The sequence below is a fragment of the Oncorhynchus mykiss genome, chromosome 9 (genome assembly GCF_013265735.2).
Source record: "Oncorhynchus mykiss isolate Arlee chromosome 9, USDA_OmykA_1.1, whole genome shotgun sequence".
In the NCBI taxonomy this organism is placed as follows: Eukaryota; Metazoa; Chordata; class Actinopteri; order Salmoniformes; family Salmonidae; genus Oncorhynchus; species Oncorhynchus mykiss.
In genome coordinates this window covers 60,920,509-60,935,362 of record NC_048573.1, presented here as the reverse complement: position 1 = coordinate 60,935,362, position 14,854 = coordinate 60,920,509, and the positions used below count along the sequence as shown (strand labels likewise).

The 14,854-nt window shown below is 45.1% G+C and overlaps 1 protein-coding gene across 2 annotated transcripts in view; it reads right to left on the bottom strand.

Annotated features, from left to right (window-relative positions):
- LOC110531229 (plexin-A2-like) overlaps nt 1–14,854 on the bottom strand; it is a 435,878-nt gene that overhangs the window by 137,038 nt on the left and 283,986 nt on the right. For both annotated transcript variants that reach the window (XM_036988562.1, XM_036988563.1), the window contains exons 7-10: nt 13,528–13,681; nt 6,763–6,859; nt 4,052–4,166; nt 2,966–3,166 (exon numbers count right to left, since the gene is read on the bottom strand). In XM_036988562.1, coding sequence (XP_036844457.1) covers nt 2,966–3,166; nt 4,052–4,166; nt 6,763–6,859; nt 13,528–13,681 — 567 coding nt within the window. The remainder of the gene's footprint in view (nt 1–2,965; nt 3,167–4,051; nt 4,167–6,762; nt 6,860–13,527; nt 13,682–14,854) is intronic.

The window sequence follows — 14,854 nt, the reverse complement described above, 5'->3', positions numbered from 1 at the left end:
AGGGCAGAGCAGAGCTTCACTGCATTAACAGTCCTCTCCTCTCCTGTGCTGTCCTGTGTAACTACCCAGGCCAGGGCCCCTCTCTCACCCAGCCTATCCACTGACAGGCTACTGCTGCTGGGTACAGTTGACATGGCTAGAGGCCTCACACCACAGACACTGTTAACACTCTCACTAAGAGTCTGACAATCATTGACATTCATTGACATTGAGAGTGCAAAATGGGAATAGATATTGTGTGTTAAATATAGTGGATGTGTGAGGGTTATTTAGGAGTTAACCAGGGTGTTGTGGTGATGTAGTGGACGTGTGAGGGTTATTTAGGAGTTAACCAGGGTGTTGTGGTGATGTAGTGGACGTGTGAGGGTTATTTAGGAGTTAACCAGGGTGTTGTGGTGATATAGTGGATGTGTGAGGGATTTGTAGGAGTTAACCAGGGTGTTGTGGTGATGTAGTGGATGTGTGAGGGTTATGTAGGAGTTAACCAGGGTGTTTTGGTGATGTAGTGGACGTGTGAGGGTTATTTAGGAGTTAACCAGGGTGTTGTGGTGATATAGTGGATGTGTGAGGGTTATTTAGGAGTTAACCAGGGTGTTGTGGTGATGTAGTGGATGTGTGAGGGTTATGTAGGAGTTAACCAGGGTGTTGTGGTGATGTAGTGGATGTGTGAGGGTTATTTAGGAGTTAACCAGGGTGTTGTGGTGATGTAGTGGACGTGTGAGGGTTATTTAGGAGTTAACCAGGGTGTTGTGGTGATGTAGTGGATGTGTGAGGGTTATGTAGGAGTTAACCAGGGTGTTTTGGTGATGTAGTGGACGTGTGAGGGTTATTTAGGAGTTAACCAGGGTGTTGTGGTGATATAGTGGATGTGTGAGGGTTATTTAGGAGTTAACCAGGGTGTTGTGGTGATGTAGTGGATGTGTGAGGGTTATGTAGGAGTTAACCAGGGTGTTGTGGTGATGTAGTGGATGTGTGAGGGTTATTTAGGAGTTAACCAGGGTGTTGTGGTGATGTAGTGGACGTGTGAGGGTTATTTAGGAGTTAACCAGGGTGTTGTGGTGATATAGTGGATGTGTGAGGGTTATTTAGGAGTTAACCAGGGTGTTGTGGTGATATAGTGGATGTGTGAGGGTTATTTAGGAGTTAACCAGGGTGTTGTGGTGATATAGTGGATGTGTGAGGGTTATTTAGGAGTTAACCAGGGTGTTGTGGTGATATAGTGGATGTGTGAGGGTTATTTAGGAGTTAACCAGGGTGTTGTGGTGATATAGTGGATGTGTGAGGGTTATTTATTTATTTACCCTAACCCTGCAGTGTGTTACTGTGTGTTACTAACCCTAACCCTGCAGTGTGTTGCTGTGTGTTACTAACCCTAACCCTGCAGTGTGTTACTGTGTGTTACTAACCCTAACCCTGCAGTGTGTCGCTGTGTGTTACTAACCCTAACCCTGCAGTGTGTTACTGTGTGTTACTGTGTGTTACTAACCCTAACCCTGCAGTGTGTTACTGTGTGTTACTAACCCTAACCCTGCAGTGTGTTACTGTGTGTTACTAACCCTAACCCTGCAGTGTGTTGCTGTGTGTTACTAACCCTAACCCTGCAGTGTGTTACTGTGTGTTACTAACCCTAACCCTGCAGTGTGTTACTGTGTGTTACTAACCCTAACCCTGCAGTGTGTTGCTGTGTGTTACTAACCCTAACCCTGCAGTGTGTTACTGTGTGTTACTAACCCTAACCCTGCAGTGTGTTACTGTGTGTTACTAACCCTAACCCTGCAGTGTGTTACTGTGTGTTACTAACCCTAACCCTGCAGTGTGTTACTGTGTGTTACTAACCCTAACCCTGTAGTGTGTTACTGTGTGTTACTAACCCTAACCATGCACTGTGTTACTGTGTGTTACTAACCCTAACCCTGCAATGTATTACTGTGTGTTACTAACCCTACCCCTCCACTGTGTTACTGTGTGTTACTAACCCTAACCCTGCAGTGTGTTACTGTGTGTTACTAACCCTAACCCTGCAGTGTGTTACTGTGTGTTACTAACCCTAACCCTGCAATGTATTACTGTGTGTTACTGTGTGTTACTAACCCTACCCCTCCACTGTGTTACTGTGTGTTACTAACCCTAACCCTGCAGTGTGTTACTGTGTGTTACTAACCCTAACCCTCCACTGTGTTACTGTGTGTTACTAACCCTAACCCTGCAGTGTGTTACTGTGTGTTACTAACCCTAACCCTCCACTGTGTTACTGTGTGTTACTAACCCTAACCCTGCAGTGTGTTACTGTGTGTTACTAACCCTAACCCTGCAGTGTGTTACTGTGTGTTATTAACCCTAACCCTGCAGTGTGTTACTGTGTGTTACTAACCCTAACCCTGCAGTGTGTTACTGTGTGTTACTAACCCTAACCCTGCAGTGTGTTACTGTGTGTTACTAACCCTAACCCTGCAGTGTGTTACTGTGTGTTACTAACCCTAACCCTGCAGTGTGTTACTGTGTGTTACTAACCCTAACCCTGCAGTGTGTTACTGTGTGTTACTAACCCTAACCCTGCAGTGTGTTACTGTGTTTTACTAACCCTAACCCTGCAGTGTGTTACTGTGTGTTACTAACCCTAACCCTGCAGTGTGTTACTGTGTGTTACTAACCCTAACCCTGCAGTGTGTTACTGTGTGTTTCTAACCCTAACCCTACAGTGTGTTACTGTGTGTTACTGTGTGTTACTAACCCTAACCCTGCAGTGTGTTACTGTGTTTTACTAACCCTAACCCTGCAGTGTGTTACTGTGTGTTACTAACCCTAACCCTGCAGTGTGTTACTGTGTGTTACTAACCCTAACCCTGCAGTGTGTTACTGTGTTTTACTAACCCTAACCCTGCAGTGTGTTACTGTGTGTTACTAACCCTAACCCTGCAGTGTGTTACTGTGTGTTACTAACCCTAACCCTGCAGTGTGTACCCACCGAGCTGTTCTGACACTGTACAGAGGAGCTGTTGAAGCGCAGGGCGGTGACACGGTGGCTGACCCCCTGGATGTGGAGGACACACTCGTACCCCCGCTGGCCAGACTGGGGCTGGGGAAGGTTCCGGGCCTTCAGGGTGATGGGCTTCACCTCCCCAGCTGGGATCAGAATCTCCTCTGACCGCACCAGCTGAGGACAGTCCTAGAGAGGGGGGTGGGGAAGGTTAAAGGTCAAATAAACTAACAGACATAACAATCACAGTGGATACACACAAACAACAAACACACGCAGCAGACACACACATAGAAGCTAGCTGGCTAACATTGTATATTTCCTTGGATGAAAGAACAAAAGCCCTTGACACGAGAAGGAGTGATGGAGAGAGAGGGGAGGGAGGTAGCAGGGTCAAACTGGCCACAGAGGCTGGTGCTGGAGATTGTTGGCTGCTCCACTTCTTCCACTCCAAAGCCTTTCTCACATAATAGGATCACCTCGGAGGGTCAATCTTCTAAAATGGCAGCCAGTGCTTTGTCACTGATGACAACAGACAGCGGGAGGAAACATCTGCAGGATCATAAAACTGGGGGAGGCCAATAATAGCTACAGCTGTGTGTGGGTGTGTATGTGTGTGTGTGTGTATCAGTCAGTGCTGCCACAGTCGGTCTCTTTGGAGTGTGTCAAAAGGGAAGTGTGAAGAGAGAGGCCACTGTCCTCCTGTCCTTTGCAGCAGTAGTCTGTTCTCACTCTCAGACAGACAGATCAGTGTGTTACTTTACACCCTGATAGATAGATAGATAGATAGATAGATAGATAGATAGATAGATAGGCGGTAAACACACTCCACTGTCACAGAGAGCGAGAGGAGAGGAAGAGTGTGTGTGTGTGTGTGTGTGTCAGTGGAGGCTGCTGAGGGGAGGACGGCTCATAATAATGGCTGGAACAGAGTAAATGGAATGGCATCAAACACATGGAAACCGTTTGATGTATTTGATACCATTCCCCGTATCTTGCTCCAGCCATTAACACGTGTCCGTCCTCCCCAATTAAGGTGCCACCAACCTCCTGTGGTGTGTGTATGGTATGTACCTCGGAGGCGTTGACGCGTCCCTCCTGGAAGGAGCAGCTGGAGGGGTCATGGGTACACAGGTTACGGTACTTGCACCAGTGGCAGCGGAAGGCACTGTTCACACAGGACAGACACCTGGAGACAGAGGACAAACAGATGGACAGGACAGACACTCAGGAATCTGCACCAGTCAAGTGGGAGGAGGTGGCACAAAACGGGCATGAATTGCCAAGGAGGAAACAAGTGCAGCAGATCCCAAGTGGGCACCTGCTGTTGATGCCCTTGTGGTTGGCACGGTACCTCCTAGCTCCTACAGGAAGTGTGCCAACCTAGCGCTCCAACTAGTTTCTAGTGGTTTCCTAACCTGTTTGTGTGAATAGAGGCAAAGCAGCTACAGCCGGCCCCGGGACACAGAGGGCACTATTGTTTTCTTATTTAGTGCACTTTGTTTTCACCTGGTCCCCGTAGTATTCTAAACAGGGAACAGGATGCCATTTGGGACGAACCACAGCGACTGAAGCAGAGTCAGGGAGGTAAAGTGAGTAATGGGGATGAATAATATGTTGGCACAGCTTGATCCTGTCATTACCGTTAGGCCAGTGTTATTGTAATGTGGTTGTAATTACCAGCTGGCATGGTGCCTGCGTGCTGCCATAGATGCCCTGGGCATGGTGGGCATGGGGGGTGGGTAGAGATATGGCTGGCATCCTCTATGTAGGCATCTATAACCACCTCAAACAATGGCTCTGTGTTCATCCTCTCTAGGATGAGATGAGGGAGGAGGGTAGAGAATGTTGAGGGATGGCAGGGAAACAGCAGACACAAACTTGGGCATAAGATGATGTCAGGGTGTGTGCGTGTCTCTGTGCCAATGTCATGACTCAGACCTCTCAGGAAGGGAGGAAGGGGACAGTGTTGCGTAGTCTAGCTGTCAGCATGTTTGCTACTACTACTATTATAAGCATCATCATGATGGAAGCCTTGGCCTGATAAGCTGTCCCCCTGATACTCTGTCCCCCTGATACTCTGTCCCCCTGATACTCTGTCCCCCAATACTCTGTCCCCCAATACTCTGTCCCCTAAAGCCGTTCTCACATTGGCACTTTGAAGTGACTCAAATCCCATTTATTTGTCCAATTCATATCTGTTTTTCTGCCTGCAGCCTGAACAGCCAAAAACCACCTACAATTGTAGGTGGAAATCAAAGACAAATCTGATTCCTGGCCATATGACGTGTGTCTGAACGGTCAAATTTGATTTATTTGCCCTCAAATGGTTAGACTGTTATTCAGTATATCTTGTTGCTTGCTGGCTACTCTGTCGACAGTTTGACAAGAACATGTGGTAGATAACTAGCTTGGTAATTGTTTTTCAAACAAATGAGTGAATGTTCTAGAAAGCTAAACAGCTACCTAGCTAGCTAGTTGACTGCTGTAGATAGTGAAAAAGGACTAGTGACCAATCTGATTTGGTCACTTGTAACTTGCTGTTTGGACAGCCAGTAGTCCAAAAGAGATTTGAAAAACAAAACTGATTTGAGCATCAAGGTCTGCAGTGTGAACAAGGCTCAAGGGTTGTGTCACTGTGATGTTGATTAAAATGGTTGTACAATTTTCTGACAAGAGGTCCATGTCTCTATGACTGCATCTGAAAGGGCATCCTATTTCCTATATAGTGCGCTACTTTTGACCAGAACCGTATGAGGGCCCTAGTCAAACGTAGTGCACGATATAGGGTGCTGGGGACTGATTCAGACTAACCCCACAGTGTGACTGGTACAGTAACTGGTCCCTCCTTATAGTCTTACTGTACAGTATAATGAGGAGTTGATTGTTGGACTGATGTATAGTCTAATTGAGCTTTTCCAGGCTGGATAAATGATGCAGACTTGTTTATGCTGAAATATTCATCAGAGCAAAAACATGGGAGGATTTAATTCAGAAGAATGAGGCTGATTCGCCCGCCGGTATAGCAGTATGGGTGTGTGTGTGTGTGTGTGTGTGTGTGTGTGTGTGTGTGTTTACTGCTTGATTATCTGAGTAGATGTGGGAGCTCTTAATATAGTACACTGTGATTTTGTGTTCCACTCAGACAGGCTCCTCAGACTGTGACTTTGTGTTCCACTCAGACAGGCTCCTCAGACTGTGACTTTGTGTTCCACTCAGACAGGCTCCTCAGACTGTGACTTTGTGTTCCACTCAGACAGGCTCCTCAGACTGTGACTTTGTGTTCCACTCAGACAGGCTCCTCAGACTGTGACTTTGTGTTCCACTCAGACAGGCTCCTCAGACTGTGACTTTGTGTTCCACTCAGACAGGCTCCTCAGACTGACTTCAGACACAAGGACATAGTCAGACACTGACACTACAGGGGAGGGGAGGGGCTGAAGACAGAGGGCCATGACATCCAACAGAGCCAGTTTCAGACTCTGAGCAGAAAATAAACAGGCTTCCCCAAGGTAACCGTTGAAGAGCTGATGGCAGGGAGCAGCCATCAGCCTCCCAGCCTAAAAGGCAAGGTGTAGGGACACCGTAACATATTCACACAGTGTTGATTCAGTAGTGTGGCCCTAGACTGCAGGGCTCCAGGGTCCTTCACAAATGCTGATCTAGAAGCAGGTCTCCCCCTGTCAATATAATCTTATTCATAATGATCTAACAGGGAAAACTGATGCTAGATCAGCAGTGAATACCAGCCCAGGACTGCAGGAGTAGATGAGGAAGATACTCACAGTTGGTGAACACTGCAGTTGTAGAACTTGACCTCCGTGCTGATGACCATCTGACCAGTCTCCTTAGAGTTGAGCCTCAACTCTACACCTGACCAGTCTAGAGAGAGAGAGAGGGAGAGCGAGAGAGAGAGACAGGGAGAGAGAGACAGGGAAAGAGAGAGAGAGCGAGAGAGACAGGGAGAGCGAGAGAGAGGAGAGAGAGAGAGAGAGCGAGAGAGAGAGAGAGAGAGAGACAGGGAGAGTGAGAGAGAGAGAGAGAGGACAGAGAGAGAGAGGACAGAGAGAGAGAGAAAGAGAGAGAGATAGAAAGAGAGAGAGAGAGAAAGAGAGAAAGAGAGAGAGAGAGAGAGAGAGAGAGAAAGAGAGAGAGAAAGAGAAAGTGAGAGAGAGACAGAGAGACACAGAGAGAGAGAGAGAGAGCGAGAGAGAGAGAGAGAGAGAGAGAGAGGACAGAGACAGAGAGGGAGAGAGAGAGAGAGAGAGAGGACAGAGAGGACAGAGAGAAAGAGAGAGAGAGAGACAGGGAGAGTGAGAGAGAGAGGACAGAGAGAGAGAGAGAGAGAGTGAGAGAGAGGACAGAGAATGATGAATGAAGCACTTATTCAAATGAAACACTATAACATGTAGCAGCTTGTACCAACCCTTCCTGGATTCAATATAACCTGCTTAGAATACAAATGGAGAGACACACAAACACAACACCCCTCTTTTTCTTGAAGTCTATCTTATCAGTTTCTCAAGAACACATCCCTCCTCTTTCTCTAGCAGTCTCTCTATCCCTTGGGGTTCTATATTCCCCTCAGTACTCTATCCTTCCCCTCCCCCAGTTTCTATCCTTCCTTCAGTCTGTCCTTCTGTCTGTCTGCTTGTTCACCCTCTCAGTCCCCTGGAGGCCTGGAAGGGACCCAGAGGGCAGGTAGCGGGCAGTGAGGTACCGGGTGCCAGTCTCTGCTCTGGGACAGCTGGGTCTGAGATGGGTCTGAGTGGCTACCAGGTACCCGCTGAGGTCCAAGCTGACCCATCCGGCCGGCCACTCATCCCACACAAACACACATCTCATCCCACACTCTGAGTCACACAACACCTACAGACGCACAGTATAACCCATGTTTTCTCCTTTTTATTTGAATATGTTTGGCAGGTAGCCTAGCAGTTAAGCGTATTGGGCCAGTAACCGAAAGGTTCGAATCCCTGAGCCGGCAAGGTGGAGAATTCTGTCGTTCTGCCCCTGAGCAAGGCAGTTTACCCCCAACAACAACTGGGCACATTGGATGATGATTAAGGCAGCCCCCATGCACCTCTCTGATTCAGAGGGGTTGGGTTAAATACGGAAGACACATTTCGGTTGAATGCATTCAGTTGTACAACTAACTAGGTATCGTCTTTCCATTTCCCTCTTAGTCTCTCCATTTCCAGCATTTTAGAAAATGACCATCTGGGACTGCAGTGATTTGGCAGTGTGTGGTCCTTAATCAGAATAACAAACTCATAGTTATTCTACTATAAAGACAAAGGGAAATATCTGTGTTATGAACAATGCTGCTGTGTTTTCTCTCTCTCTCCATGTCAGATCACAGAATGATGTGATGTGTAAAGTAGAAAGCAGGCTTGGGCTCAGACGGTTCATAGTGTGGGAGGTTTTAATGAACTTAAGTACATTGTTCTCTCTCACTGCACCTGTTGGGGATATGTTTTTCCACACACCAGACATAACAGTGCCCTACATCAGCTCTGCATTTCAGCTTTCCAACACATCATCTATTTGGCAACTACTAGCGTTGGGCCAGTAACCGAAAGGTTTGTGATTCGAATACCGGAGCCAACAAGGTAAAAAATCTGTCGATGTCCCCTTGAGCAAGGCACTTTTGCCCGAGGCGATGAACTACTATGGCTGACCCTGTAAAACAACACTTTTCACTGCACCTATCTGGTGTATGTGACAATAAAACTAAACTAATTAAGTATGAACCCCAATTAGAGACAACGATTACCAGCTGCCTCTAATTGGGAATCATACACAAACACCAACATAGAAAGATAAACCTAGAACCCCACATAGAAATAATAAACTAGACTAAACACCCCTAGTCACGCCCTGACCTACTCTACCATAGAAAATATAGGCTTTCTATGGTCAGGATGTGACATTCTGTTAAATGAAGGATATTCCATGTGAGAAATTGCCAAGCAACTGAAGATCTTGTACAATGATGTGTACTACTCCCTTCACAGAACAGCGCAAACTGGCTCTAACCAGAATATAAAGAGGAGTGGGAGGCCCTGGTGCACAACTGAGCAAGAGGACAAGTACATTAGAGCGTCTAGTTTGAGAAACAGACACCTCACAAGTCCTCAACTGGCAGCTTCATTAAATAGTACCCGCAAAACACCAGTCTCAACTTCAACAGTGAAGAGGCAACCCCAGGATGCTGGACTTCTAGGCAGAGTTGCAAAGAAAAAGCCATATTTCAGATTGACCAATAAAATAAAATATTATGATGGGCAAAAGAACACAGACAATGGACAGAGGAAAATTGGAAAAAAAAGTGTCATCGACAGACTAATCTAAGTTTGAGCTGTTCGGATCACAAAGAAGAACATTCATGAGACACAGAAAAAATGAAAAGATGCTGAAGTAGTGCTTGACACCATCTGTCAAGCATGGTGGAGGCAATGTTATGGTCTGGGGGTGCTTTGGTGGTGACAAAGTGGGAAATTTGTACAGGGTAAAAGGGATCTTGAAGAAGGAAGGCTATCACCCCATTTTGCAACGCCATGCGATACCCTGTGGACGGTGCTTAATTGGAGCCAATTTCCTCCTACAACAGGACAATGACCCAAAGCACAGCTCCAAACTATGCAATAACTATTTAGGGAAGAAGCAGTCAGCTGGTATTCTGTCTATAATGGAGTGGCCAGCACAGTCACCGGATCTCAACCCTATTCAGCTGTTGTGGGAGCAGTTTGACCGTATGGTACGTAAGAAGTGCCCATCAAGCCAATCCAATTTGTGGGAGGTGCTTCAGGGGAAGCATGTGGTGAAATTGCTTCAGATTACCTCAACAAATTGACAACTAGAATGCCAAAGGTCTGTAAGGCTGTAATTGTGGCAAATGGAGGATTCTTTAACGAAAGCAAAGTTTGAAAGACACAATTATTATTTCAATTAAAAATCATTACTTATAACCTTGTCAACATCTTGACTATATTTCCTATTCATTTTGCAACTCATTTCATGTATGTTTTAATGGAAAACAAGGACATTTCCAAACTTTTGAACGGTAGTGTATGTTGTTCCTGTGTCTGCCATTTTGTTTCCCTCTCAGGCAGATAAAACCTCCCCTCCCGCCATCTTCTTCTTTCACTCCGTCCTTCCTCCCTCCCTTCCCTAGCTCCTCCACTGTCACCCTCCCTCCTTTCCCTCTCTCCCCCTTCCTTCACTTTCATTACTTCTGCACATGATCAATGTTCATCTGGTCAATAACCTCTCCCCTGGTTGTTTGGAAGGTAGGTAGGTAGGTGGCCGGCTAGACATTCATATAAGCCCCCACATGCCACCGACTTGGTGACTGTTGGGTAAACATGGCTGACATTTTAGTCTCAGAGATGGGATTACATCACTGTGACAGCACACACATACACAAACAAACAAACAAATAGTGTGTGTAATCATCTACAGTGATTGTAGTATGTGTGTGTGATCACCAATGACGTCACACATGAATATTACATGTTCTACATTTGATACATGTGGAGCTCTGAAATATTTCAGTGCTCATAAATCCTGGGCTCAAAACCTGGCTCTCTAGCAGAAAGAAAAATCTAGCAGAGAAAAATAACCTTGGCTTGGGCCTATTTACCTTACTTGGAAAGGAACATCAATACACCATCTAGTTTTTAAAAATGTATTCAGATTTTGTTTTTTACAATACATAAACTTACAGATGCACATAAACATCCACAACATCACTTATTGCTCACACCCACCTGCTCACACCCCCACCTCCAGCGCCTGTATTACTCTCAGCAATATTTTTTATTTTATTTTTTATTTAACCTTTATTTAACTAGGCAAGTCAGATAAGATCACATTCTTATTTACAATGACGACTTAAGCATGGACGATGCTGGGTCAATTATGTGCCACCCTATGGGACTCCCAATCACAGCCGGATGTGATGCAGGCTGGATTCGAACCATGTACTGCAGTGACACCTCTATACACTGATATGGAGTGTCTTAGACCACTGCGCCACTCGGCCTCATACTGCACCATTTTGTGTCTCTCTGTCGCCCACACACTTTCAACATTTACATAATAAATCATTTGACATTTCCATTGTGTTAATGATGAAGGATTGATTTACAGTTTGGAAGTATACGTTTTTTCAAGATGATTGAGGAGAAAAGTATGGTCCAACCCATTGGGTATCTCACTACACCCCCATATGCCATGTCTGGAAGTATGCAGACAGACAGGTTAACAGTACATTTACATTGTAATACTTCTCAGACAACTTTCTAACTCTTCTGGTGGTTCATTTCTTTACTATCAAATGAGGAGAGACAAACATATCACACAAGTCAGAGTTATACTTAAACTAAATCTTTAATAATAAGAGCTTTGCAATAGCAATGACTTTCAACAATTCACCATTTCAAATGATCCGTTGAGAGTCATAAAACAAAAGTACAAAGGTCTTTGAAAGCCAAGATACACCCCTTTCAACCTACATGACGAACAACAGATACATAGAATGTCCACAAGGTTAAGACTCCAAACTGGAACCATCTCTTCCTGGTACGGTATAGAGCAGAAACATTAACTCATGTTTTCTGGAATGCTCTTTAGGTTTTATCACCCAAAGACATGGTAAATCTCCTCTGTCAGTGTTATCTCATAGAGGCCCATACTCAGTAGAACACACACACACAATAGTTAACAGAACACTCTATTCTGTCGAATAAAACAATCATTATAATGCAATACAAGCATTATAACATAATCTTGCAATTTCCCTGACACTCTGCCCATGACTTTTGGACTATATAGCATTCCCAGAAGGCATGGGTTATTGAGTCACTGTTAGTTTTACACTAAGACTGGCTCTCTGCTGTTGTGCTGTAGAATTTGAAATACATTTTATACATTGGTTTATACTGGATTTCCGTAAAATTGTTAGTTACATTTTGTTAGTTAGATATGCAAAACATTGCAGAGAGCCTATAATACATATCATATGAATATATTTTCTGACTCAAATGGGGTTCCCTCAAGATTACTCTGAAATGTCTTGATATGAAACTTTTAAGTAATGAAAATATCTACATTGGTCCGTCCAAAATAGCTTTTTAATTCTGTCATGGAAATAAATGTATTTCCTGTTACCAAGTCATTTATGGTTTCTATGCTTTTAGTTTTCCATGTAGACCATTCTATCAGTGAATTGTGAAAAGCTATCCAAGGACTGTACGGGTTATGTTTTTAAGGAGTGATATTGGTTATACTGTTCTTAACTCGGAAGTTATTAATGTTCTTAGCTTTATACTTAGAAAATATACGCACAAAAAGTTTCTGGGGGTGAGCATGTGCCTCTTCAATATGTACCCACTGTTCCTTTTTAATGCATTTAACTATGTTCCAAGAAAAAGCCTTGGGTAGCGAGTTGACACAATTCCAAGACTGGAAGGTTAAAACCCTCCGCAGACTTAGGAAGGTGTACACCATCTTGTTCAATGCAACCTTTACTAGCTTACCATCCCTGAGCTATTCCTTGTCTACCTCCCCATTATCAGTCTGTCCTACCCTGTACCTCTACACTGACCTCAGTGCTGTGTTAGCCCCATGTGAGGGCAGTAATGTGGGCAGCTCTATCCGGACACAGGCCCTGGTCCCTGGTCATCCATCCTCCAGGTTTCTTAATGAGGCCAGGGCTGGTGTGGAGCACACTCCCCAGCCAGGGGGACTGGTCTGCGGGCTGGGGGAGCTCATTAGGCTGCCTGGATCACCACCCACGTGAGGCTTTGGATCGATGATGGGACCAGATGTGGGATTAGTGAATGGAGACCAGTGTGTGTGTTAGAGAGTGGAGACGGACAGAGGGAACATCGAACATCTCATTAACACACGACTCTACAGGAGCTTATAAATAGCAGAGAGAGGGAGGAAAAGAAGGAAGAGAAATAATGGTTGTAATGCCACAGCCCGCTGCTGTACTGTGTACAACTGTATGGCTCAAAGCCAACTATCACCTTGACTTTAATGGCAGTTCATTTAAGTGAATCTAGCTAGTATGGAATCGAGGAACATAATTGTTTTCCATTGGTGATTGTGATTGCCTCCTTCGCCAGATACATCAGGTGCATGTGTGCATCTACCTTGGTCAGCAGGTATGAGAGGAACATGCATGTGTGTATCTACCTTGGTCAGCAGGTATGAGAGGAACATGCATGTGTGTATCTACCTTGGTCAGCAGGTATGAGAGGAACATGCATGTGTGTATCTACCTTGGTCAGCAGGTATGAGAGGAACATGCATGTGTGTATCTACCTTGGTCAGCAGGTATGAGAGGAACATGCATGTGTGTATCTACCTTGGTCAGCAGGTATGAGAGGAACATGCATGTGTGTATCTACCTTGGTCAGCAGGTATGAGAGGAACATGCATGTGTGTATCTACCTTGGTCAGCAGGTATGAGAGGAACATGCATGTGTGTATCTACCTTGGTCAGCAGGTATGAGAGGAACATGCATGTGTGTATCTACCTTGGTCAGCAGGTATGAGGGGAACATCCTTAGCGGTGGGGGACAGACAGAAGATCTGGTTACCGCTGACCTGTCCCTCCACCTCTGTCAGGTTTCCAAAGGAACAGGTGATCCCAGCTGCCAGGTCTGGGACATCAGATACCTTCACCAGCAACTGCATAGAGAGATGAAGAAACCACACATCACACCTCACATAGGAACAACCACACATTACACCTCACATAGGAACAACCACGCATTACACCTCAGACAGGAACAACCACACATTACACCTCACATAGGAACAACCACACATTACACCTCACATAGGAACAACCACACATTACACCTCAGACAGGAACAACCACACATTACACCTCACATAGGAACAACCACACATTACACCTCAGACAGAAACAACCACACATTACACCTCACATAGGAACAACCACACATTACACCTCACATAGAAACAACCACACATTACACCTCAGACAGAAACAACCACACATTACACCTCAGACAGGAACAACCACACATTACACCTCACATAGGAACAACCACACATTACACCTCACATAGGAACAACCACACATTACACCTCACATAGGAACAACCACACATTACACCTCAGACAGAAACAACCACACATTACACCTCACATAGGAACAACCACACATTACACCTCACATAGGAACAACCACACATTACACCTCAGACAGAAACAACCACACATTACACCTCACATAGGAACAACCACACATTACACCTCACATAGAAACAACCACACATTACACCTCAGACAGGAACAACCACACATTACACCTCACATAGGAACAACCACACATTACACCTCACATAGGAACAACCACACCTTACATAGGAACAACCACACATTACACCTCAGACAGGAACAACCACACATTACACCTCACATAGGAACAACCACACATTACACCTCACATAGGAACAACCACACATTACACCTCACATAGGAACAACCACACATTACACCTCACATAGGAACAACCACACATTACACCTCACATAGGAACAACCACACATTACACCTCACATAGGAACAACCACACATTACAACTCACATAGGAAGAACCACACATTACACATCAGACAGAAACAACCACACATTACACCTCACATAGGAACAACCACACATTACACCTCAGACAGAAACAACCACACATTACACCTCACATAGGAACAACCACACATTACACCTCACATAGGAACAACCACACATTACACCTCAGACAGAAACAACCACACATTACACCTCACATAGGAACAACCACACATTACACCTCAGACAGAAACAACCACACATCAC